Source organism: Emydura macquarii, unplaced genomic scaffold (assembly GCF_026122565.2).
Source record: "Emydura macquarii macquarii isolate MOO-44397 ecotype Brisbane River unplaced genomic scaffold, CSIRO-AGI_Emac_v2 contig_1551, whole genome shotgun sequence".
Classification (NCBI taxonomy): domain Eukaryota; kingdom Metazoa; phylum Chordata; order Testudines; family Chelidae; genus Emydura; species Emydura macquarii.
The window spans coordinates 17697334-17725014 of NW_027131688.1; the positions used below are offsets into that span (position 1 = coordinate 17697334).

General features: G+C 40.3%; 1 protein-coding gene across 5 annotated transcripts in view; it reads left to right on the plus strand.

Annotated features, from left to right (window-relative positions):
- The window catches only part of AKT1 (AKT serine/threonine kinase 1), a 106470-nt gene that overhangs the window by 48973 nt on the left and 29816 nt on the right, over positions 1-27681 (plus strand). For 4 of the 5 annotated variants that reach the window (XR_010921152.1, XM_067554959.1, XM_067554960.1 and 1 more), the window contains exons 4-11: positions 4012-4123; positions 8441-8588; positions 10045-10176; positions 10336-10401; positions 11625-11693; positions 12481-12606; positions 14398-14526; positions 18927-19141. Coding sequence is in view for 4 of the 5 variants with exons in the window: in XM_067554959.1 (XP_067411060.1) it covers positions 4012-4123; positions 8441-8588; positions 10045-10176; positions 10336-10401; positions 11625-11693; positions 12481-12606; positions 14398-14526; positions 18927-19141 (997 nt within the window). In the remaining variant the exon portion in view is untranslated. Of the gene's footprint in view, positions 1-4011; positions 4124-8440; positions 8589-10044; positions 10177-10335; positions 10402-11624; positions 11694-12480; positions 12607-14397; positions 14527-18926; positions 19142-22211; positions 23115-27681 lie in introns of those variants that run through there. The other variant, XM_067554961.1, reaches the window with a different exon arrangement.

Sequence of the window (27681 nt, forward strand, 5' to 3'; positions counted from 1 at the left end):
ACTCTGTTTTTTAAGTGGGCAAGTGATCTTCAGCTGACATTGGAGGTGTGAGGTTTTTTCATTGCAGAGCATAAAAATGTGATATCATTCATACCTAATATCAGAGGGCCAGTAATAACTTTTTATTTATGCAGTGATATAGGTGTGCATGGTGCTGTACAGACCTACAAAAGTGGTAATTTGTGGTAGCTTGCAAACTACAACAAATGGTACCGAGTTGGATTTAAAGATTTTTTTTTTAAAGGTATTTTCTGGATTCATTGATAAAATAAAGTTCATGAGACTCAGCTACATCTGGAAGAAATTGGGTAGTAACTTGATTTATTTTTAAATCTATATGGTACTTTAGTGTAATGCAAGTTAAAAATAAAAATTTTTGCATTTCGTGATATGTGCTGTTATGATTGAGCAGGGTAATTAGATAGCATATTGTTCACCAAACAAAACACTTCTGTGTGACATACTTGAATTATAGTGGTTATTAACTGACAAATCTCTATTATTCATCTTGCTGCATGCTTTAAAGATTGCTGGATCAGCAAGCTTAACAAGTATCTATGGACAATGCTGATTTAGATGAAATGTGGTGATACTTAATTGGTCCCGTTCTCTGTATTGAAAAACCTAACATAATTTGTTATGCAGAAGTTAAGTGGTTAATTTTTGTTTTCATGGTAACTTTTAGAAATATTTACTCAACTAGCTGAAAATACTTATTCATAGGGTATTAAGTAGTATAGCAAGTGGGTCCATAACAAGGATGTTGACTAAATACTTGTTAAATAATTTTTTTTTTAAACATTCTTTTAAAAATAATACTGAGCTGCAAGATAAACATAGCAGATAACTCAGAATTTTGACTCTCAGTAGCTATAGCCTGTATTATTTGTTTGTGTGACCTGTCCGTGCCTTGGGTAGTCCCCCTGAAAACAGGGCAGACTGCAAAACGGAGAGTAGACTCTCCCAAACTGGTGGCTAACATTGCAGTTAGATTCCCTAGCCAGCTACAAACTGTGCTTCTGATTCCCCACACTGGTTATCAAGAAACTAAAACAAAAACAAATTACACAGTCCTTTTTACTGCATTTCAGTCTCTGGCTCCCAGTCATCAGCTAGGTCCAGTAAATAGATGTTATCTAAAACTCTATTCCTTTTACCAAAATGTTCTCTCACCCACAGTGCCAGATCAATAGAAGTTTAGACCTTACCCAAAATACCACGCTGCCAGCCAATTCTTTAGTAACTAAAACTAAAGGCTTATTATAAAAGGAAAAAAACAAACAATACGAGAGATGTTAAATTCGTCAAAGCAATCAGATACATACATGTGTGTCTGTCTGTCTGTCTGTCTCTCTCTCTATATATATCTATATCTATATATCTGACTATCAGTAGAATTGTGGCATTTGCAGGCTCGTACAGTGTCTCTGGAATATATCCAGTACTGATGGGTCTCAGTCCTTTGTTTCACAGTTTCAGTTGAAGATGAGTTGATCCAGAGTAAGAAGCAGGAATGAGACAAGAAGATGGAGATGGTGCAGTTCCCTTTTGTGTCCCTTTGTCATGTGACTTGCCCCACAGCACATGGCATGGAAAAGCCTTAGAGTCCCCTGTCCCTAAACATGTTCTTACATGCCCTGGTGACTCATAAAGTGTAACCCCTGGTTCTCTCACTACCTTTGAGTTCCCTTGATGGGCCATTAAGCAGGCTTCCTGCTGCTGCCATCCTGTCTGAGGGTGTCACCCAGAAACACAGCACAAGTGTTTGGATACATATATATCTTACATATTTAGAACTCAATACAACACTGATACATACATATAAATATGCTTATCAATCTTAGCGACTTATAACCTTTCCAATGGTACCTGACATGGCATATCTCATATGAATTGGTGTCCTTTTGCAACATTGATATCAATAATGGTCACCCCTAATCCAGATAGTATCACCATTTGTTTTACAGTAGTAAAAGCCCTCAGCAAAGATCAGAGCTCCATTGCTGTTGGCCCTGTTCAAACATGCAGTCCCTGCTCAAAGAGAATACAATCTAACTAGACAAGACAGAATAAAAGGAGGAAGGGAAACAGGCAAGAAGGGGTAACGTGACTTACCCAAAGTCATACAGCAGATCAGTTGCAGAACTGGACATAGAACACAGTCCACGGTTCTATCCCCACTGGGCCATGCTAACTCTTATCATAGTATACAGTGTAAACTGCAGTTCCCTAAAAGATGGTGGCAGCTGCAGGAACACAGAGTCAGTAGAGGTGGTTGCAGCATAGTAAAAGCGTAGCTGCATCTGTTCGTGGTGGCTCTTTTAATGTTCATTTTTCTAGGGAATGAGGAAGTGTCGTTTATCACACTAAAACCTTTACATGACTCATTAATAAACTTTCTCTATTCTAATTGCAATTCTTTAGTAGGACACAGTATAACCTCAGCATGCTGTTAAAGAAAAATTAGATTTTCTTCTAGAGAAAAATGCAAAGCTACTTGTTGAAAAGCTTACAATTTCAGCAGCCAATGAGGCATGAAATATATTGCCAAAAATACAGCACCCAAATACACTGGCAATAAATAGTCTATCTTACAGAAAATGTGCTAATTAAAGGCTTGAATTTAAAATAGAGCACTCTGTTTCCACAATAATAAAATTTGCCTAATAGTGCTAGAGTATGTACTCTTGAGAACAGAATGTATCCAGATTGACAGTACACATTACTAAATTGTATCTTACTGAAAGTGCAACCTGTTAGAAGCTTTAGTAATAAGTAATAACCTTTTTATAGTGCCTTTTGTTTACTGTGAAGTTAATTTAGAACTTTAAGATAAAATAATAGTGAGGCAGTGCTTTCAGAAAGCGCAGAGCAAGAGACTTGATCCTTGAACAAGAATGGCTCCATTCAAAAACTCTTCCCTATTTGTTCTTCTGGGCCTTTTTGTTTTTATTTGGATAGTTACTTGAGGTTTCCATTAGAAGAAGAAGGAGGAACTTTATTACTGTTAGAGCTTTGCTGTAATAATCAGAAAACTAGATACAAAAAATGTGTTAAAATAGACTTATTATTGCTACTTAGCTGGATAAACTCAACTAAGTTCAGTTTACAGCAGCCATTCTGCTATTAATGAGGTTCAGTTTCAGCAAATTTGAAGGTCCGATGATGAATGTACATAAAATACTAAATGTGGCTTTGAAAGAAGAAGAAAAAATGTACCACTTTACTCCCAAGAAATATAGAAACAATTTTGTAAAGAAAGTGGTGCTGTGTGTGAATGATGGTATAATAGAGTTCATTTTATGGTTTCTGGATGTTAGTTTAGATTGTGTTGCAGTACCTGCAAGGGTGAAAGCTTTCACCAGAATTTAACATGGGTGTCTGCACATCCATATTCTGAGTGGTTTTTTTTTTTTTTTTTTTAAGCTAAGAAGGTCCTTTTCGGAGTGTCCTTCTGTGACCTGCCCCTTATAACAACCGTCTTCTCATCTGTAATGAGGACTGGTGATACTTTCCTCCAAAGGCTGTTTTGTTGATCTTTCCATTGGCCAGACAGGTCTCTGTAGAACAACCTCTGCAAACACTCTGTACCCACTTCTTCAAAGCTAAGGGCCTGATCCTGTGTCACTGAAGTTGATGAGAGCTTTGCCATTAACTTCAGTGGGTGCAGTTATCAGACCCATTGTGAACTGTCCCTGCCATGTGCTGTGCTCCAGATGACCGGGGGAGGGTGGGACCTGAGTTTGGATCCCTTTCAGTGGCATTACAGTGTATGGCTGGTCAGCTCTGAAGGCTTTCTCAATAGAACTTGATTCAGGCAAAGCTTAAATGACGATCTACTGAGCATTTTATTGGTTTCATTGGCATAGCAAACTGTCTTATGTCTCCTAAAGAAGTACTTAGAGATTTCTATGGCTGATTAATTGCAACAGTTTGCTAGATAAGAATAAAGACAAATGATTATTTAAACCTGCTTATGTACCATGACTTTTTCTTCCTTGATTGTGGTAGAATGCCAGCTGATGAAGACAGAACGACCTAAACCAAACACATTCATCATTAGGTGCCTCCAGTGGACCACAGTAATTGAAAGAACATTTCATGTGGAGACTCCAGAGGATCGGTATGTTTCATTCATAATTAATACATAAGCTACTTGCAAAAGCAGATGTGAATGTTCAGCGCTATTAGTGCAGTCCTTGCAAAAGCCCTGATTTCTCAGGTGAGGTAGGTCTAGACTCGAATGGGTTTACATTTTCAAAAGTGCCAAATGATCTTGGATGTCACAATTTTTGGGTGGTCCAACCTGAGACCACTTTAAAGAGGGGCTTGATTTTCAGATGGTGGGTGCGCAGCACTTTTTTTGAAAATCAGGTCTCCTACTAGTGGTTGGTTTCAGGGCTCTTGTCACACAAGAAATGAAGGTTTTCCCACCTTGAGATTACTGGGGAGAGGTCAGCACAAACCAAAACCAAGACCCCAGCAGAGTTGAGCTGTCTCATTCTGCTGACCCTTTTTGAGGACACCTTTTTAAGGAACAAGTTAGTTGTATTGCTGCCACTTGCCAATGGGTTGTGTAAATAAGATGATAAAGGTGATGACAGAGGAGTAATATGCTGCTGATGGAGATTTGTATTTCAGCTGTTAAAGGAAACAACTAAAAGAATGTATCCTGTGCTCTGACTAGTGGAGAATTGATCTCTTACCTCCTGAGAGAACAGATTCCCAGCATAGCTATTTACAGCTACTGGCTATTTAAATATTTAAATTGCTGTTCAGCTGTTGAATTTAGATTATTCTGGTATCACTGAGGGATATTTAAAACCCCAGACCTCCCTATGTATGACACAGACACAATATTTGTCTTTAAGGTCAGCACATCTTTACCTGGTGCTCTTAGCTTATTTTCTACTTAGTCTTTCAGTCATTGATTCCAATTGGTGACATATTTATAGCTTAAGGTTCTGTTATATTGACCAGGGGAGGATGAAAACAAACTAAAGCAAAGACAAGTAAATTGTGTTTTTCTTTTATCACTTTGTAGTAAATGGCCCCAAAAGTGACTGAGACACCTTCCCCTTCAGGCAGATTGCATTTCAGTCTTATTTTTGTCCCTCCCGACCAATTAAAAAGGCTGCATCACGCCTTGGGGCCGCTCACATTAGTCACCTCTGCAACATACATTTGAGAAATAGTCTAAAGGTATGTCTACACTTGGTGGCGTGTAGAATACACACACTGCTCACCCAGCTAGCACGGGTATAAATAACAATGTAGACGATGAGGTATGGCTTAGGCAAGTAGAATAGTGTCCTACACACCTGAACCCTAGGGTATATACCATCCATGGTGCTCTACATGCCAAAGCAGTGCTTCCCATGACAACACTGCCATTTTTAGCAGGCTAGCATCCCCCTGCCTCCCTGCTGCTGGAGCCTTTTCTTGCTACAGTGCCTGGGGAAAGGCTCCTGGAGGGGAGAGGCAGTGGGGAAAGGCTCCATCAGCAGGGATCTATCTGCTGGAACCTTTCCCTGCTGCCTCCCCACTCTGAGCCTTTCACTGCCTCGTGTAGTTATACACTGCAGCGAGTGTGGACACAGCCTGCCTTTCACTGCAGCATGTAGTTACATGTAGCTTACACACCGCTGCCGCCAGTGTAGGTGAGGTGTAAGGGTGAAATCCTGGCCCCAGTGAAGTCAATGGGATTGACTCCACTGGGGCCAGGATTCACTCAAAATCAATAAGAGATATAAAAATAGACTTAAAAGTAGATGTAGCTTGAATGTCGTTTTCTCCTTTAAACCCAAAAGCTGCTTTTAGGAGGGAAATGAAGAAATGTGTAGGATGTTTTCTTTGTAATGGTTATTTTTAATATTTAGAGGTGGGGCATAAAGACAGGCATTCCTGATGTTGAAGAAAAGTCTTCTGAATAAAGGCACAATCATTGTGTGAAAACGTGACCTTTTTTCCTGCCACTGGCATTTCAAGGGTCTCACCTCAGGACTCCAGGGTCTGAGGATCTTCTGAGCAAGGGCTGGTCATGCAAATTAAGGTTGTCGGGACAAAATCCACAGGTTTTGCTAACTTTACTCCACATTATTGTCTTAATCCCCTCTTTGAGGAAAGGCAGATATTCTCCAGACAGAGAATACTGAATTGGGTATAATTTACCTGAAGAAACTAGATAAGACAACTATGTTATTCAGACAGTGAAAAATTCAAGGAATTGCAGGGCATGAGTGAGGGCTGTACAAAGTAATGCCAGTGTAGCTGCTATAGTTTTTATTAAAATTGCCAGATACTCTCTCTTGCCTGGACCTTGTATTTGTCTTTTCCTATTTTATTTTTCAAATTGAAGTTCAGCTGTTTTGATGAAAGATGTGCTCCTAAAGCCCATTTTTTCAGTGGCCCTTCAAAAATGCACTTGGGAAACATATCTCCCCAAATTCTGTGTGTCTGCCTGCAAATTCCTTACTATAGTGTGTGCACTCCAGTGCATATTTGCAGGTGCAGTTTGGAGGCCTATTTTGAAAAATTTGACCCTTCATATGTTACGATGTAGACATAGCAGTATCTGCATCTTCAATATTTTTAATACTTGCCTCTTATTTATTAGGAAGATCTTTTGAAGAAATATCAATGTAATAATGGGAGTCTTTGCTGCAGAGTCTCTTTCTCCAGAATTTTAGAATTAAATGCTCTGAACAACTTTGCCCTCTCTACCTGTAGGGTGGGATTTTCCAAAATGTTCAGCATTGGTCTATCTCTGCTCCCATTGTAGTTACTGGGAGTTTTTTTACCTTTGACTTCAGAGAGAGCAGAGTTAACCCAATGCTGAGCACTGTTGAAAATCTCAGTTGTAAATTGGACTAGTCTTGTGTAGTATTTATCATGTTATTAATCAAAGAACATTTCACATGTATCTGTTTCAATATTGGATAAATAGGTTGCTAAAATGTGGGAATTGATGTTAATTGGTGGAGCAGTGTCATTCAGCAAAGATTTCTGAAATTCATCAGCTTTTCAGTGGTGTTTTCTTTGCCTTAATTTTATTCTTTATCAGGAATTGTGCTGTAAATAAGCCTAGAAAATGAAATCTGTGGAAACAATTTAAAAGGAAGCTCTGTCCTGTTTTCTAACCTGTTTTCAGCTCTATCTTGGCTTCAGTCAGTGAATACTACTTACCAAGTACAAATTTTATTTTAAGGACAAAGATTGGGCCAGGCCAATAGGTTTGCAGGGCTTTTCACAGCCATTTAGAATACCTAACTTCAATTTTTTTGGGTCTTGTCCATTGGTATCAAGAGTTTGGGTGTATTAGGGACACAGTGAGCTCATCTCCAAGGGCTTGTCTACAGGCCAGGTGTGTTAAGTAACCTCAACCTAACCATGACCTATTTCCTAGAGTGTATATATTGCAACACCTTTTACCTTGACTCAGTAGGTCAAGGTGTAAGATAGGCTTTTTACCTCAGTACACCTTCAACTGCTTATTGAAGTAAAAAGCGCTGCAGAAGGTCCAAGCTAGGGAAAGGTTGTGGCTAGACTGAGGTAAGTTAACACACCAACTGAACCTCCACCCATTTTTCTAATGTAGTTAAGTTCTTAGTTGTCCCACTTTACTGGGATCCGAAGGCCCTGGAGGGCCCGGCCCAGGCTGCAACCCCCATTACGGGAGGGGGCCCTTGTTAAAAGTTTGTACTGGGCCTGAAAAATTTATGCTTGGGCCCTGAGTACCTGCATCTAAGATCAAAAATACTATTTTGGAAAAAAAAATAAAAAAAAATCCCAGAGTGGGAGAGAACAAACAAGAAAAGCAGAGATATTTTGTTAAATGTCACAGCCGTATTGTGTACAAGCATTGCAATACGTTTAGTATCCTATCTGACAGCCCAAGAAGCCTGGCCAGTGTTACCTACTGGAAAATATATATTCTTTTAAAAAAAATGGAGTAAGTGTGTGATGAGTTGTCACTATGTGTCCAACTCTTGCATATTTTTGTTACAATGTACTGTAAAGAACAAGCCAGGCTGTGTTAAATTGCTTTGTGCTGTAGAGGTGCCTTGTAGCTTTTTGGTTTTGGCATGCCTAATGTTGAGATGTAATGTGTGTATCGTTAGGGCAACATGTTATCTAAAGAGTGAATGTGCATTTTAGAAATTCTGCTCTCTACTGAAGGCCCTAAATATTGTATTCATGTTGCAGGGACTTGTCATCTCCTGTTTCTAAAACAATTAATAGCTGTAATAATGGATATATACATTAAGTGTTTTTTTTTTTTTGAACACCCACTGTTACATCTAAAAACACACGGGATTTTTCACCATTCATTGAGTTTATCTGATAATGTCAATCACTCTTTATTCTTTTGTGACCCTTGCAGTGGCAGATGGTAATCTGAGGTTGTGAATAACAAATGTCATTGCTTACATTTTCTCAGGGAAGAATGGACAAAAGCCATCCAAACAGTAGCAGACAGCCTTAAGAAACAGGAGGAGGAAATGATGGATTTTAGATCTGGTTCCCCTAGTGATAATTCAGGTGCTGAAGAAATGGAAGTTTCTATGACAAAACCAAAACATAAAGTGGTAAGTTAGTATAGCAGGATCAGTGTTTTTAAAGGGAACCTTTTAACAAGTACGCACCTTGCTGATGCCACAGCTCCAAGCTTGGAGTCCAGCATCAGCTGTCAGCCAATAATCCTTTAGATCCTGAATTAATCATAAGGGGAGAGGGGCACTATTAGATGCCCTGAATGCAAGTGAAAGGCAGCCATTAAGACTACCCCCTCCCACATAGCAATATATTTATTCGTGAGAGGATCCTACCCTGTACATTATAGTAAGGCTTTCTTCTGTGTCCTTGCCATTCTTACTCCCATTTGTTCCCAGAGTTGTGCCTTTGTTTTGGAAAAATGAACCAAAACAATGGACAGCAAAAGGATCACACCCCTCAAATTGTATCATTAATTAATTAATTGTATAATTAATTATTAATAAATCATTAATTAACACCCTAGGCGCTGACACCTTATTATGCTACACAATTACATTTATACCAACCTGGGCTACTCCACATGCCAGTCTGAACCATGGCTGCCATCAGCTCAGTATGACCCTACTAATTGGGGCCTTAGCATTTTGCCAGAGGATTCCAGCAGGATGCTGCTGGTGAATGTGAAAAGGACCTCATTAGCTTGGCCAGTGTGCCATGGGGTTGGTGGAGAGTTCCTCGGTTGTGGTAAATTGATGCTTTCTGAGCAAGGATCGGTCTGAATGACCATTTAGATCCTGAATCTAGTTGTCCCACACAACCAAAAGTACAGTCTTGCTTTTGTTAATGCAGTTCAAAGTGGCCCTAAGCTAACACTAGCAGAGCCTGTGGTGTAGGAGCAGAGTTTGTCATGCTTTCAGCCAGGGAGCAAGAAACCTGTTTTCAGGAGCATCTCTTAATCCTTTCCAGCAAGGACCTCATGAGCCCCTGAATACATAAACCTTCTGTCATCCCTTTGGCACTGCCCCTTGAATAGAAATAGGATCCAAGAGACCAACCCCTTCCTATTTCCCTCCCACCTTTTCCAATAGAAAGACAAACAAGAAGGAGACCGGGCAGAGAAAGATAGTCCACGTGCAGTGTGGTCTCTGCACGTTTTCTGGCCCCATTCCATGGGTCACAGCAAGGCTGATCCCCCATAAATATGGGGAGACTTATTCTGATGTCAAGACCTCAGATTGGGAATTGGACTGACAGATCTTTAAAATGAGAGATGTAGGTGGACTTCCCAACCGGCTCACTGACACAGGCTGCGTAGCCAAAACACCTATTTTGGCTCTTACCTATTTCATGTGAAGAAATTCTGTTGAATGGAAGAGGGATTTTTTTAAAGCAATTCTGTGGGTTTGATTCTTAATTTTTGATTTTATTATTCTAGAAGCAAATCATAAACGGTATATGCATAATTTTAACTAGAGACCCAAACTGTCATTATTTACATGTATTATGAAGTTGGTCATGACCTATATTTCACTTAAATATCTTTAACAGACCATGAATGAATTTGAATACCTTAAACTATTGGGAAAAGGCACTTTTGGGAAGGTCATTCTAGTTAAAGAAAAAGCAACTGGACGATATTATGCTATGAAAATCCTGAAGAAGGAAGTTATTGTGGCAAAAGTGAGTAAATCAGAACATTTTGGTCCCAGTTCACCCCTGTGGTAACCCTTTAGCTTCTAAAGAGTGACCTCAGGGTTGCAATTTACCCTGTGCGGTTTTTAATGGAACTCTTGTTCTTTAGTGATTGCATTGATAACTTTCTGCTGGGTGGCATTGCAGGATGAAGTAGCACACACGCTGACAGAAAACCGTGTTTTACAGAATTCTAGGCACCCATTCTTAACAGTAAGTGTTCCTCCTTTTTTAGTACATCTGGTAAGCAAATTCAACATTATGACAGCTATGGCTTTCCTCCTTATCATGATGATAGAACAAGTCTCACAGGTCTAAGTTTTCACCAGTAACTAGTGTTTTGGGGTACCTTGATTTTTGGGGTGTGTAACTTGAGAAACTTTCAAAGATCCCGATTTTCAGAGGGTGGGTGCTCAGCACTTCCTGAAAATCAGAGATATTTTATGGTGTCTCAGTTTGGGCCCCCAGAATCATTAGTCACTTTTGAAAATGTAGGCCATACTGTGTTCAGTCTATGGCAGATGTTTCTTTACTTTTTTATTCCAGAATCCTGTCAGAGTTGACAAACCCCAAAATCTGATCCTCCCTCCCTCCTGCCACAAGAATATTATTGATTCAAATGAGCCATCTAGTAATGAAGATTGACATAATTGTTTTTATATAATTTTTATGCTTGCATAAATCAAAATAAATCTTCAAAGCAAAGGGCTGCAACTGCGTGTCTTGAAAATTCAGCTGTAAACCTGGGTCATGACCTAAACAAAATAAATCCAAGGGTGTGGCAAACAATCTGGTGGTACTTGTGATGCAGGAATCCACATGACACAACTGGATGAAGGCACTTCATGACATTTCACCACTCTCTCCCTGCCTATTCTGTTTTTTATGAATTGACGGTAAATACATATTGACAGAATTTCTCAGTCTCTTGGCTGGCTGTCACCATGGAGCAGCAGCAGCAGAGAATATAGAAGGAACAGAACAGTGTGCATGTGCACAGCCTCGCATTCATTGTTTGGCTGGATTGGGCCCTTTGATCTGAGAGTTGGGATTGTTAGAGCTTGTGGTGCTCATTGGAGAAGTTTTCAGTATATTTCATATTACTATTGATGGGATATAACTCTGTCCCATAGTAATTTTTGTAACTGTTTTACATGTGTGTTTTTCCAGAATTGATCCATCCTTTTGCTAAACTCCCATATCTAAACTTTTTATGTTGTTTTAGTAAAACCACCCTGGGGTCAGTGCTCAGCTGCTGCAGTGATGGAGAGGTGCTACAGAAGAACCTAACAGAGAAATTTCTATAAAATATTGCCATATTGTTACAATATAATATGGTATTTTATCTCTATCCCTGTTTCTAAAACTTCACTAAAAGCGCTTTTGTAAACCTTCATGTGGGATCTCTGCTAAGTCTTTGTTTAAATCTGTTTCAGGCTTTAAAGTATTCCTTTCAGACACATGATCGTTTGTGTTTTGTTATGGAGTACGCTAATGGAGGCGAGGTAAGGAAACAATGTTAAAAGGCTTTTGGATTTTCCTGTATTTTTTGTATTCAGTTTCATGTTAGGATTTGCTGGTTTGAGCCCTCATTAATTTACTCATATATGTAGCCCTAACTCTCATATGAGTAATCCTACATTGGTGGTGACCATTCACATGATTTAGGACTACATAAATGAGTAAGGGTATTCAGGGGTGAGCCTCTAATTAACACAAATTACATTAGCCTCTTCAAGTCCGACTTTTATTGCTTCAGAAGGTTCCTACATCTTGATGCTTGGCTTTCTAGTTTTGCTACACAATTAAAGCTTTGGTGACTTTTGTATTATGATTTCAAAGCACATGATACTTTGAAGACAGAACTGTAAATGAAAACAAATGCTGTTAGACATTTCAAAAGAAGGGAAGTCCAATTTATGTAAAATATGGAAACTCCAGCTTTTAAAGTAATGCAATAAAAATCTGGTTTAATAAGTAACTAGCTAAGAGAAAAAATCTTTGATTTGTCTTTGTTTTTTTATATATTGATAAAAATTGATTAAATATATTGATTAAAAATTGATAAAAAAATTTTGTTGTCAAATAGAGCAGCTGTGAATTTGAAATATATTATTAAACTTACGTTTAATCATTTAATTTATGGTACAGCTTTTAGAATGTTTTGGAGCACAGCTGGGTTGGGGGGCAAAGGTTCCTTTCTGGGTTAATATCTGATTCCAAGCATGGCCTATAAAGTACTGTACATAACTCAGAAGTATGTGCATTCTTAATGTAACGTTGCTGTTGTAGTTGTTCTTCCATCTGTCAAGAGAGCGTGTCTTTTCTGAAGACCGGGCTCGGTTTTATGGAGCTGAGATTGTATCAGCACTGGATTACCTGCATTCAGAGAAGAATGTGGTTTATAGAGATTTAAAGGTACATAGAAGTCTGTTAATTTCATAGGCTATTAAAAATGGATTTGGGTTGTTACAGTTCTTAAAATCACAAAAGCTGATTTCATTTAAATAAAATAAACCTATCTACTAAACTTGGTTATAACAGAAATATTACAGCTTTATTATTGTGGGCTTTGATTTTTATAAGATCTCAAACTAAGCACTTGAATACTCTGCAATGTGTTGGAGAAAGTGTATTTTTGGGGTTGATTCCCTTTGAGTGTATGGAACCACTGCCTTGGTAGAATATGAAGGGGCACTCTGTTATTGGGGGTGCATCTCCAGATGGATGTGAAATTAAAGAATGTCCACTTTAATATGAAAAAACCCTGACAGTTCTGCTAAGTGAAGGAGGATAGTTGTGTCTTGGTCAATTTCCCTCTCTAGGTACAAATTTAAACTGTGTGAACATTCTGCTCCCTTGACCTATTTTTCCTTTGCAATTAAAACTGGCTAAGTTTTCCCTTGCTTTTCTGTTTGGGGGGAAAAAATGAATCATACAAACTTTTGTGTTCTTTCTGATTAAGAATGATAGCTGCATTCCCTCACCAGAAGTGTTTTTACTATATATATCTTCAGTACACAATTCATTTTAGGAGCCATCTAGATGAAAGGTTCTGGATAGTGTTGGATATATGGGATGTGGATAAACTGGAGAGAGTTCAGAGAAGAGCCATAAGAATGATTCAAGGATTAGAAAACATGCCTTATAGTGACAGACTCAAGGAGCTCAATCAAGTTAATTTACCGAAGAAAAGGTTAAGGGGTGACTTGATTTCAGTCTATAAGTATCTATCTACACAGTGAACAAATATTTAATAAGGGGTTCTTCAATCTAGCAGAGAAAGATGTAAAGAAATCCAGTGGCTGGAAGTTGCAGCTAGACCAATTCAGATGGGAGATAAGATGTACATTTTTAACAGTGAGAGTAATTAACCACTGGAACAATTTACCAAAGGTTGTGGTAGGTTCTCCATCACTGACAACTTTAAAATCAAGATTTTTATTTCTTATCTAAAAGAAATGTTCTAGGAATTATTCTGAGGAAGCTTTATGGCCTGTGTGATACAGGAGGTCAGACCAGATGATCACAATGGTCCCTTCTGGCCTTGGAATCTATGAATATTCAAGCTGTTCTGGATTTCAGTACAAGTTAAGCACCTATCTCTCTGAGGCTTCTTTGAAAATCCCATCCTATATCATAGCTACCCTCAGCATATAGAACTTATTTTCATGAGATATGGGTAGTGCCATCAGAAATGAGTAGTGCCAGCACTCTGTTTTTAGATAATTGCCGAATTCTAAGTAAATTTACAGCATATTCACCATGTACAGAATGCTATTGTAAATTGATCCTTTAGCTTTAAATTGATTCATTGTATTTGTCGCTGCTGCCAGCCTCTGTCAGTACTGAAATGGCCTATGAAAGATGCTCTAAGCAGAGGCAAAAGAGTTCCTTTGTTGTCTTTACGTTTTTGCTTTTGTTGACTATAACATTTAAGAAGCTTCGCTGTAGTAGGACTATTTTCTGTATTCTCACATATGCATGTCAGCGGCCAATGATCTCAGATTACTTTTCTAAAGTTATCCCTAAAGAAAATGATATAAATGTATATTTACCTTATATATGCTTTGGTAGCTAGTATAATTCTTATCCCAGGGTGAACAGGGCAGAAAAGAATAACCTGCAGAAATCCAAGTATTTTACAAACTCACTCAAGTGTATGGATTATGTATCTAATAACCATTTTAATTTGGATTTTTATGAAAGTTGGAAAATCTGATGCTGGATAAAGATGGACACATAAAAATAACAGACTTTGGGCTATGCAAAGAAGGTATCAAGGATGGAGCAACAATGAAGACTTTCTGTGGCACTCCAGAATATCTTGCACCAGAGGTACCTTTATTTATTACAGCTGTTGTACCTAACTACATGCTTAAATAAATGCCATTCTTGAGATAGCAGAATTGTTATGAAATATTTCTACTGTTAGTTTATTTGTAAAACGTGTATGTATATATTATTATATAATATAAATTAAAAACTTTTCTGTGCATTATGTTCTGCAAAATTTCTTTAGTACAGACAAATGTTAAATATTTTCACAAAGGTTATTTTTCTCTGTCTGTGTGCCTTTAAAAAGAGAAAGGAACAGGGAGTATTTAAAAGTTATAATTATATAGCAGTGTGTATTTGTATATTAAATATTTTAAAAATGAAATAGATATAGAAAATTATACTGAATATATTTTAAATCCTTTAAAAATTAAATAAGTAATATTTGTGATGGATGTGGAACTTCCCTATATAATTATGAATGCTGTGTGTTGGTGTGGTTATTGGGATGTTCTCTGTATTAATATATTGATCTAATTTAATAAGGGTCTGTAAGAAATAACAAGCAGGCAGGGGAATAGCATGGCTCAAGACAAGCCATATCTCAGCAAACACTTGAGACATTTAAAGACAAAGCCAGACCAGGAGAAGTCCTGGAAAGCAGAAGATCAAAAGAACTGGCAGGTTTGAAAAGGAAGACTTGGGGAATGGTGGTTAGGGGGAAGTTGTTTCAGAGGAACCACATTGAGAGACAAGCACCCAGTGGGGGTGTCTGAAGAAATTAGACCCACTTTGGTTACGATCAGAGGATGGTAAGGCTTTAGGTCAGATTGATGTTCAAAAATCCGTTTTGGTCTAAATGCTTTATTGCTACTGCAGAATAAACAATACTTTGGGAAGGCTGTTTTGTCACTGTACACCGACTCCCAAGGGAAGAACTGCAGGTTGTCAAAACTCAGTCAGATTTGCTGGGTAAGCACAATTGATACACAGTGGTGATGGTCCAGAGTCCAGTCTAATTAGAGGTAAAATGGCTGAATTTGGGCCCAGGATAGGTAAGGCACAAGATCTGACACCTGAGGGGGTGCACTCAGAGAGATCAAGATGGGGATAGAGGTGAAGCTAGCCCTGTAACTATGATGATATTTACCACTGTATATATCAAAAATACATACTACTGTAGAGTTATATATCTATATTCCCCAATGTGAATATTGTACCATTTTTTTCTGGAAGGAACACTGCAGACAAGTAATCTATGTTCAAAATTTTACATTTCTTTGTACTAAAGAAATTTTGCGGAACATAATGAGCAGAAATATTTTCATGACTTTTCTCTTAAAAACAGTTTTTAAACATTTCCCCTGAACTGTTTGCAATCCAGATATTGGAGCGCTGTGCATGACAGCGTGAAAATGAAACTGTGACTCCATTTCACTCTTTGTTCAAGTTGGGTGAAATGCACCTAGTAAATAGTCTGTTAATTGTAGTAATGTAGGGCACAATTACAGGAATTGCTTACGTGGAAAAGTAACCTTAGGGAAGTATTCTTTCTGTTTCCGGTTTTTGTTCCACTGATAGTTCTTGTCCTTTCTGTACTCTCCTCCTACACAGCAGTGGCAGTGGAGGCAGCTGTGTTCAATTTTTTTAGCTTTGTACAGGCATCCAGCGACTGGACACCTGTCAAAGTAGCTTGAAGCAAGGAGGTAGAGCCAGCCCCATGATGCCTGTCTGCTCTTATGGACAACCAGAAGTCCCTTGTGAATCACCAGTGGTCCATGGTTGAGGACCACTGACGCAAGGAGTTAGCCTTTGTTGTTTTACTGATGTTTGTTGTTTACAAATATGGCTTTTATTTTGGCACTGTCCCTTCTAAAAGCAATGTTAAACTTTAGTCTCTGATTATAACTGAGGATTTTGTGGGCCAATGAAAGACTGGGTAAATCTCATTGGAGATTATTTAACTTTTGAATTTTTTTCCTGATGCGGAATGTGTCTGAAACAGCCATGGAATGTCTCTACATGGATTTCCCCTCAGTCATTTTACCACTAATATTTTCCCTTTTTATAATGATCTGGCTCAACCATAACCCAGAAGGCCAAATCCTTTTGACTAACCTAGCTCACTGCCTTCGTTGCAAATCCCAGCTGTGGGATGGAGTGTTAAATTCTGAAGGCTTTTGTCATCTGGTTGATAGCATGCAAAAAATCTGGAAATTGTGTGTGAGTGCGTATTATGTATGTTTAAGGTCATGCATCTTTAAAAGTAGGGGTCTCTATCTTCTCGTCTCTATTTGTAACTTGAATCCAGCATGAGAACATGTTTATACAGTTGTTGCATAGTTGTTTTTAGGTTCGTATTGGAATCTTGTGCATGGATGGCAGTGACTGAACTGCGGCAGCTTTGATGTGTCAGATATATTGATGACTCTCATGTTTACAGCTGTTGTGTCTTCTCTTGTAAATTCCATCACACAGCTGCCTAGAACTGTTTGTTATGAATTGGCCATCCGCTTAATTTAAGTTAAATGACCTTGTTACCTTATTGCTTCCCAGTTACCATGCGTGTTGCAATAAATCATGGTTATACAAATACCTTTCATGCTACTATATATTATTTTTTCTCTTCTCAGTTGTGAACATACTTAGAGTAACAATAAATCATAGTCCTATTTTGTATAAAAATTAATATAAGCACCGTGGTGTTTGTGAGAAGTATTTTTTACTTTTAAAAATTAAGATCGGTACTGGTTCTGTACTGTACTGAGGTAAGAAATGCAGGGTTCTAGTTAGTAATTATAATGTATAGTGTTCTTTTGGTATCTTGGCCAAATTATTGTGCAAAGTTTATTGTTGCATTTTGGAAGACCTGATTTTGTAGGACTTGATCTTGGCTTTTTTTTTTTTTTAAATCCTATTGTGTATCTAGCAGCAATGTGTCTACTTTATTTTAAGTAACCTAAATGGTTTAGAATGAACAGGAAGTGCTTACTAAAAGGGTGTGACTCAGAAATATGGCTAACTGCATTGTCACACAATACCTCCTATGAAGTTAGAGCCTGTGATTCCTCATAAAGGATGAGGCTGGCTCCTGGAATCCTGGCAGACAAGCAGCTGTGTTGGTCTTATACATATATGGGGCAGCTGTAGAACCAGCTGTCGTTTGGTGTGAATCATACAGCAAGAGATGCTGTAAATAGACATGTGCAGGGTAATCTAATACCTGACAGCCTTTGGATTTTTACTGCAAGACTTTTTTCCGGTTCAGATAATTTTTGAGGCAGAGAACTAAATAATTAGTGAATAGAGAACACAAATAATTTGTTACAAAGAAAATCTTGATCTTCCTATTTATCCACAGGATCTTTATAATTAATTTATAAAATGCCAGATCCTGCTCCCTTTGAAGTTAGTAGCAAAACTTCTACTGGCTTCAGCTGACTCTTTGGTCTTGAATCCCCCTGCAGACTTTTATTTCTGAGCATAAATGGTTCTGATGTGCAGTTCTGTAAATTGGGTGGACACTGACATTGCACGGCACTGAAGAACGAACAAACAGTGCTTTTAACTCCTACCAGTGATAAGCAGTGAAGTGCAGAACTGTAAGGAGAGTAAAGCTATCAAATATCATGTAACAAAACCCAAACCTGGGGATAGAATTAAGTAAAAGAAAATTGTAATTGTGGATTTTCTCCACTGTGAGAGTTAAACAGTGTTTTTTCTCAATACCTGTGTGTTTGGTAAGGAAATTGCAAATTGAAAAGATTTACGGCCAGATTTTCAAAAGCACTTGTTTCCCATTTAGGGCACCATAATAACCAGAAGTGCAGTAGGGAGCAGAACTATTTTGAATCTCTGGTCCTTATAGATTAATTCAGATCAGCAGTTCTTCTAAAAATGCACAAGCAGTCTTTCATGGGTTGTAGCATAACTTTTCTGGTGAGAATGTTTAAAGAAAACGTGCAAGTTGACATGGAGGGGGAACAGATATGATATTACCTTTCAAGCAACAGGTTAATCAGTCCTACCCTGTCCTCTGTCCCCCCCACATGGCATCCTGTTTTTAAAATGGGGCCCCATTTGGAGTGGTTTCTAATGAATAAGTTAGGATTTAACAGCTGGCTTTGTAATGTGAGAACAGACTTGGGTTCTCAGCCTCTAGGCTTTAGAAGGTTATGCCTATCATGGAAGTAATGTGTGGGGGGAGAGCGCCATCTCTCTCTAGCCTTTTTCCCCTCTTGCTTGCCTAGAGCGTTCCCTGTTGATAAATCATTGGTGAGCATTAGTATCAGTGGTCTGCAATGGGATCTGCTGTTTCAGTTGCAGCAAGTATGCTGTGCCTGCAGTTAGTGTTGTGAAAAGCCTGAAAACTAATATAATAGTATAAATCCTGTCGCTTGAGTTCCCTGTATGTTCACAGCATAGGAATACGTAAAAAGCTGTTTTCTACATTTCTGCAGGTGCTGGAAGACAATGACTATGGTCGTGCGGTGGACTGGTGGGGCTTAGGAGTCGTAATGTATGAAATGATGTGTGGCCGGCTCCCTTTCTATAATCAGGACCACGAGAAGCTCTTTGAACTCATCCTCATGGAGGAGATTAGGTTTCCACGCACTTTGTCACCTGAAGCAAAATCTCTTCTGTCAGGTTTGCTGAAGAAGGATCCTAAGCAAAGGTGAGACCGTTTTTTAAAAACCATACATTTTAATTTCTTTGGTTTTTTGAATGATAGCTATGGCCACATTTCTTCTTTGGGTACACCACATCAAAACAAACACAGGAGCCCAATCAGTTGAGGTACAGAGGCACCTAAACAAAAAAGACACCTCTGTCTAGTTTATTTCAGAAAATGAGTTAAAAATAGTTTGTCTCCAATGTTTCTGTTGGAAAGACCCAAACAGAGCAGATCCTGTATTCAATCACACTTTGTATATTGTCACTTTCACTAAATAAACACATGAAAAGGAGACAGAATGATTGTAAATGAAAGAAATTAGAGGGGAAAACACCGAAGTGTTTCAGATAGAATTGTGGTACTTTTCAATTACTGTCCCTTTAAACATTGCAGATTTATCAGGAACTAAGAGTATTTGAAAGATCCAACAAACAGGTTTCTTCTTTCTTGTTTCAAATGTTGACACAGACTGGAAGCAAATGTAGTAATAGAGGGGCAGAACTGCAAAATACCCTGGCGGTCATTGCATTGTACAGAAGGCTATAACCTAATCAAACCAATTAACCCATTCTAGATCACAGTGAATGTGACTTTTGCATGCTCTACAGTGATTGCTTTTACAGCTAAAATTTTATTTTCTGTTTCTTACTTCCATATTGAATCGGTGGGCTGTTATCAGTGCAGCTCCACAACTTAATGGGTAAGTGGGATTATCTGTGCCGTGTAGTTTTTTTTCCCCCCCTGCTTCTTTCTTGTTGGTTTATAAAGATAGCTAAGGCTATCAGGTGATTTTAAAAAATAATCCCAATTAATCATGAGATTTAAAAAATAGTCACCATTAATCGCAGTTTTAATTGCGCTGCTAAACAATAATAGAATACCAATACACCTCATACAAGTGCTGTAGTGCAATCTATTGTGAAAGTGTAGAATTTTTTTTACATAACTACACTCAAACAAAACAATGTAAAACTTTAGAGCCTACAAGTCGAAGCATGAAGAGGCATGTGAATGTTTAGCATATCTGGCACGTGAATTCCTTGCAATGCCGCTACAACAGTGCCATGCAAAAGCCTGTTCTCACTTTCAGGTGATGTTGTAATAAAAAAAGAAGCAGGCAGCATTATCTCATTACATTATTAAATGTAAACAAACTCGTTTGTCTTAGCAATTGGCTGAACAAGAAGTAGGAACAAATGGACTTGTACGCGGTGAATTGAAAACTACTATTTTTTATCTTTTTTACAGTGCAAATATTTGTAATAAAAATAATATAAAGTGAGCGCTGTGCACTTTGTAATTGAAATAATATATTTGAAAATGTAGAAAAACATTCAAAATATTTATACTAAATTTAAATTGGTATTCTATTAGTGCGATTAAAACTCTGATTAATCATGACTATTTTTTAATCTGGTTAATTTGTTTTGTATTAATTGCATGCATTAATTGCAATTAATTGACAGCCCTGCTGATAACCGTAAGTGAAAGACTTCATACACAACAAGCAATATAATATCACCTGTTTAAAAAGGACATTTGACCTTTCCACTGCGACCTAGCATTACTTACAACAAATTGCACTATTGCCAACCATAGAAAGACAAAAATCACACATCTGTCTCTAGAAAACTGAGATTGACACTGAAAATGAGACTTTTAAAATATTTAAGGCCAGTTTTTTTGGTCTGTCCTTTGATTTTTGAACTTCCCATGCCCAGTCTTCAGTGTGCATGTGACAATTAGTCTTGCCAACTCACAAATTTATAGCAAGGTGACTGGTCCCCACTGCGGGAGCTTTTGCTGGAGGACCCCACTCAGATCAGGGTAAAACACCTAGTAAGAACCAGGTCCTGCCCACAGAGGATCAGTTCAGTACAAAACATAATGGTGATATTTAGGAACTGAAACCGGGACTTGCCATACTTGTGCAGGAGCTACCAAACATCCATCAGATGGGAACAATTTTTAATACCTTCTAAACCGGTGACTGACAAGTGAGAGGTTCTATAATTTATTAGCAATACCTGGAGGCAACCAGCCCCTATTAAATACTGACGTTGCACCTGTGAGAATGAGGCTGCTTTTCAGAAAAATATGTATCTTAAATCAGGTTCTGACCTTTCTGCAGCTTACACAGGCAAGGTCTTCCAATCTCTGGATCACAGGCAAAACCTTTCTTAGCCTGCCACACCCCTTTCTTAACGGAGCAGCTCCTATTAACCAAAATATAAACAACAAAATAAATATTCACACAACATTCAAAATCACTTTTAGATACAATGTTTTGCAATATAAAATAATTCCAACAATTACTCCAAGGTTCTTATGCTAACTTTTACTGTTGTATAAGTTTTCACATCTACACGAATCATCAGCAGGGTCTGAATGTACAACCTTCTGATCCACAGCACAGATGTCTTCAGTGTCAGCTATAGGAATAACCAGGGCAGCAGAAAGCATGCTGTTATTCTCCATGTACCAGCCTTATACCAGGAGGCATGACATGCACACTGCTAGTTACTTCACACACGTATACATGACATAAATATTTGAGTCGGCTGTGGAACAATGGCCCTCAGAATTCTTGGTTTCTCTTCCCAGCTCTGGGATCAGACTGTGGCCTCGTGATTACAGACAGAATAGGCAGATGTAACTATGACTCTGTTTGGGTCATCTGCGGGGAACTGACCCTGGGACCTGTGAATGACGTATGTCCCTATATTACTTGGAACCATGTCTCTTAGCATCAAAGCAGTATCAGTCGTACATTCCTATATGTGGTTTAGCTCCATGAGGGGGACACAGGACCATGTTAGGTGTGGGTTACAGAAGCATGTAATTTGCCATGTTGCTGCTGAAAAACTTGTGTGGCAAAGTAGCTGAGATTTGGGTCTCTGAGACCTGGTGTCACAGCCCTTTGCTGAACACTTACCAGGCTGCTGTGCTTAGACCCATACATTGGGTCTGTACACTTTCAAGCTTCCCTGGATCACAGTAGGCTTCAGCCATTATGTCTGGCTCTGGCCTCTGGAATGCTTCTCAAACACTGTCTGGTGTCTCTTTTCAGAAGTGGGTCGCCACGGCCGAGCTGCTCTAGGCCAGGCTCCAAGATCTGTGCTGAACTCTCCAGGACTCCCAGTGGCTTAAGCAAAGCCTTTCCCATTGCTCTCCTGTTATGCACACTCTGGTTTATAGTTTACCTCTTCAGGGGCATATGACAGTTGAAGCCAATAGACAGACTTGGCAGAAGGATATCTAAAACAATCAATTTGTTAGCCAGCACAAAAGATCTGCAGATCCCCGCAAAATAATAAACACCTGTACACCATTTCCTGCCTCAGTTTCCTTGCAACTCTTGAACATTCTTTGGGATGTGGTCAGAGTCTTCAAAGGAGTCCAAGATCCATCCTCCCCCCTTCTCCAGAACATGGAGTCTTCTTTCAGATCCCTGAAGCCAGCGTCCTTCAATTCAGCTAGCCCGGCAGTCGTAAAGGTTTCATGTCCCTCAGAAAAGTCTTTGTTCCTCTCTCTCAAACTTCTCAGCCTCTGGGGTTTTTCCTTCATTTTCCTTTTGGGAATTTTCTTCTACTCCTCCTCTAAAGAACTGAAGAGAACTGGCTTCATCTAGATTGCAGCTATTCCTTTGTTCTGTCAGCTTGCTGACTTGTTAGTTTTTAATGACTGTTTCATTCCAAGACAGACATTCAGGTGCCCTCTCTCTTTCCTTAACAGATGGAGCGTTCTTCAAGAAGATGTAGATGTGTATTCTATGTAGTTGTGTGCACACCCAGAGTTCTGAAGCCAGAAGACTTTGCCTAGCAGTACCCATGGGGGTGGCGCTCACATGCCATGGCCCTAGTCATCTACCTAGCAATGTAAGGGAGCCACTGCCTCAATCACCTCAGCTCCTTCTTACCACTTGCCTTTAGAGTTGAAGCTCAGTGGGGTGTTTTCACCTCACCTTTCAGTATGTTTCTTGAGAGTTCTTTGTTTTCCTCTAGATAATGGTTAGTAATACCTTAGGTTTAGTGTAGTGTTAGTTAGAATAATTCGTTGTGTGATGTCCTCACTAAGGTTCAAGCATTGGACGTTGTGTGTGGGGGCCATCCCTAATAGTGATCTCTACATGAGGTGCTTGTATCTCGGTGAGGTACATATTAAGGAACAGTGCTCCATCTGTAAAGTCATTCAAGAAGAGGACTCAGGTGGCAAAAGAGTTATGGCTGAAGCAACACCTTCTGGAGCAGGCCATGAAGCCTGCTTTGGCACTGAAGCCCTCGTTTGCATGGTGGTTGCCTTTGGAACCAGCGAGTGATGCCGCTACACATTCGGATTCTACTGTTTCCTCTAAGAAGAAGAGCAGTCATTTTCCCTCTAGTGCAGCAACAAAGAGGTCCCATACAACTAATTGGGACAGCTCCAGGGCTCAGGGAGATTTTCTCCTCTTCTAAGAGGAGTGTTGACTGGTACTGTGCTCCTTCTGGTACATGGGATGGAGCAGGTCTAACTACTCCCCGGTACTGCACTGAGATCAGCAAATGTCAGTACCATCAGCTCCGGTACTGGCTATGGGGTGTCCCTTGATCCCAGTATTGATGACGTTGGCACCGGTGCCAAATGTCTCCATGCTGGTGGCTGTCAGGTGGCTTCAAACCTGCAGTGCCAGACTCTCCACTAGTTCAGATGTTTTCTGGTGCTCTAGTTTCTACTGCTTCACTCTCTGTTGTTCTCTCAGTACCTTCTGTCTGTGTGGCAGAGCTGCTGGGTACATCGGCATCGCAGCTCGTGGTGCCCATATCCTATGTGATGGAATAAAGGTTGATGCCATGCCCTGCACTGAAGGCCCCCCTCGATGTGGGTGTGGCCCTCAGCACCATAATTGCCCTAGCAGCAGATCCTTCATTGAGCTCAGTACTGTCCTCTGCCTTGGTGCAGGTGCCACCTCCAGTACTGGTGGGAGTCTTTCCCTCTGTACTGCCGGTGCTGATTCTCTATTTCTCTTAGGCACCAATGATATCCTGTGTTGGGCTTCAGGTTTTTTGTTCTCCTCATTGGGGCTGGCTCCCCCATTGTCACTGGAGAATCTCCAGGACTCTTCGAGATCCAGGTCAGAGTCATCCTCCACTTCATCATCACCCGAGGGGCACCAGAGACCATTCTCGGATTACTGTCACCAATGCCATATGCATTTGCCCAGTGGCCTTCTTGGGATGGTCCTTGGTCTTTGAGGTCCCATTCTATGACCCACTCCAAAGTGAGATCACTAGTCCCTTTGGTGGCTTCCATTCTTGAACCATTGCAGCGACAAGAAGTCACTGAGCCTGTTCCCTCTGGGCCTCCAGCATTATCCCGACTGGACGCTGTGGTTCAAGAACAGAATCGGTCATTGGTGCAGTAAACTGCTTCTTTGTCTTCTCCTGATGATTCTACTGTGCTGGGCTCCTCCTCTCCCTCAATGCCTGCAGACTTCAAGGCATATCAGGATCTTCTTAGTGATATGGCCGGTACCTTAGGCATCCAGGCTGAATTTCTGCAGGGGAATATGTATAAGCTGCTAGGTAGTCTCCAGCCATCAGTCCCAGGAAGAGTAGCCCTCCTGATAAATGAGGCCCTCTTGGAGACTGCAAAGGCCCTCTGGAATACTCCTGCTTCATTGCCTCCTAGGGCAAAGCATGTGGAGAAGTGATACTTCATTCCCACGCAGGGTTTTGGGAGTTTCTACTCCCACCCAGCCCCTAAATCTCTTGTGGCAATGAAGCAAACAGGGCATGACAGGGAAGGTATAAATCTACGCCTAAGGATGAAGAGTCAAAAAGGATGGACTTGATGGGAAGGAAGATTTATACCTTGTCTTCCCTGCAGATGCACATTGTGAACCAGCAAGCATTGTGCTCTAAATATGATTTTGTTCATTGGAAAACCACGTCTAAGTTTGTGCACAAATTGCCATAAGCCTCTAGGGAAGAGTTTAAGGTGTTCTTTGCAGAAGGCTGTATGGTATCCAAGACTTCAACTCTAGACATGGCAGATGTCTTGGCCAGAAATATGGCATCAGCTGTGACCATGAGGAGGGCCTCATGGCTGCAGAATTCAAGCATTGCACCCGATGTGCAGCAGACCATTGAGGATTCTACCTTTTGATGGTCAGGTTGTCTTTTCAGAAAAGACCCGACAAGACCCTGCACGCTTTTAAGGATTCCCAAGCTACTTTGCGTTCCTTCGGGGTTTATACTCTGGCTGTACAGAGGTGCTGTTACCCAGGATTCTTTCAACCCAAAGCTCTTGGTAACTACTAGTCTTGGTGTGGTGGGAAATAAATTAATGGAGACGCGGCCATCCGACTAATAGGTGTGTGCCCCAAACAGTACAATACAAGAGTGCTCTCACTTAAAACTATACTTTACTTAGTCTCAAGCACTTACTCATGTCCGCAACTGGTTAGCAAAACACTCCCAACCCTCAATAATTACCGAAGTTTGGTGTTGCTCTTGAGCAGTACAGTGGTAGCCCTCCAATTGGCCCATCTTTCAGCTGCCATTGGGGACCCTAAACTGTGTGCATGAAGAGTCCTACTAGCCCAAACTTCTTCTCCCTTATTTATCCTTGTTATCAGGAAGGACACAGGGTCGGCTCTTCCCTCAAACCCCTGTTGCAGAGGCCTGCTAAGACCTACTGATTCAGCTGCTTTTGGCAATAAGCATGATAATCAATATTCTAATTATCGGTTGTGGTCCAGGGTTTTTGCTGGTCGGCCAAGATTTCCCTGTATAGCACCACTAGAGTAGTCAGCAGCAATAGCAGCAATGTTGTTTGTAGCATTTCTTCAGGCACTCATTTCCTGTGAGGCAGCAGGATTCCCCAGGAAGGGGCATAGATCCTAAAGGCAAAGGCCCTTTGGTTCCAGATTTAGCCAGCTGTCTCAGCCTCCCCTGCCATCCAGCAAGTGCCCATTTTGACTTGTGTGTTCAGGGTAGTGGTGCAATGATGACCTTTCGGTCTCCTTTCTTGCCCATTGAGAGACAGGCTGGCTCATTTTTACAGTGTTTGGGATTCAGTTATCATGGACAGCCGGGTTCTAAGCACTGTCAGATCACGTTATGCCATACAGTTTGTCTCCATCCCTCCTTCCCACTCCCCTACTCCATCCCTCTGCAGGGACTCTCTCATGAGACACTGCTTCTCAAGCTGGTTTAATATACACCAGTTTTGGGGGCTGTAAAGAAGGGTCCTCTACAGCACTGGGGACAAGCATTCTACTCTTGATGTTTCCTGATTCCTAAACCGAAGGAAGGGATGGAGACTCAACCTCAATTTCTGCGACCTCAATGGACACATCAACTACATGAGATTCCAGATAGTCACCTTAGCAGCTGTCCCTCCTGTGTTAAACCACAATGACTGGTTGCTGCCCTGGACCTTCAGGATGCTTATTTCCACATAGCAATTATCCCAAGCCACAGGAGGTTTCTCTGGTTCGTTGGGACAGTCCAGCACTATCAGTATATGTTGCTCCCTTTTGGTCTGTCTTCCACTCCAAATGCATGATTATAGTAACTGTACCTCAGGAAGAAGGGAATTCATATCTTCCCATATCTGTACGATTGGTTACTGAGGGATGGGTCCAGAGCAGATCCCCGCTCATGTTCAGTTCACGCTATGCTTACTCCAATGTCTAGGTTTATCATAAAAGGTGGAAAGTCAACATTGATCCCAGCTCAAAGAATGTGTTCTTTGGAGCCCTAATAGACTCTATGAACTTGAAAGCATTTCTGCCAGCTGACCAATTCCACACAATTCACCACCTGTGTCTGGAACTGCAGCCTCAACTGTCAGGCACAGCTCGAGTATGCCAGAGATTGCCAGGTCAGATGGCTGCATGCACACAAGTAATCCAATTTGCCAGATTTAGCTCCTCTTCAAATGTGGCTGAAATCAGTCTATCATCCAAATACTCATCCTTCAACAGACCGGTCCAACTTCCTCTGCTGATCCTGGACTCCTTATGGTGCTGGATGGTTCAGGGCAGTATGTGTCAGGGTGTTCCCTTTGCTTGATCCTTACTGACCAGGACTGTTGTCACCAATGCCTCCTTAACTGGTTGGGGAACACATCTGGGGTGGCTGAAAGGTCAAGGCTTGTGGTCAGAACAGGAAGCTTCTCTGCATATCAGTGTCCTGGAGCTTCATGCCATCTGCAGTGTCTGCCAGGCCCTCCAAGATCATATCAGGGACTTGGTGGCGCACATCCTAACTGACAGTACCACAGCAATGAATTATGTGAACAGAGAGGAGCACACCCCAACGTGCTGACATGAGGTGATCAGGGTCTGGCAGCTTTGCATTGGGAAAACATTATCCCCGTGGCTGATCATTTACCAGGGATCCAGAATCACCTGGCGGATCACCTCAGCAGGAATTTCTTCCTGTATCATGAGTGATCTCTGAAGCCCCGAGTCTTGCAGTCCACCTTTGTGGTTTGGGGCATTCCAATGGTTGACCTCTTTGCCATGAGAGACAAAAAGAAATGCTAGCTGTTTT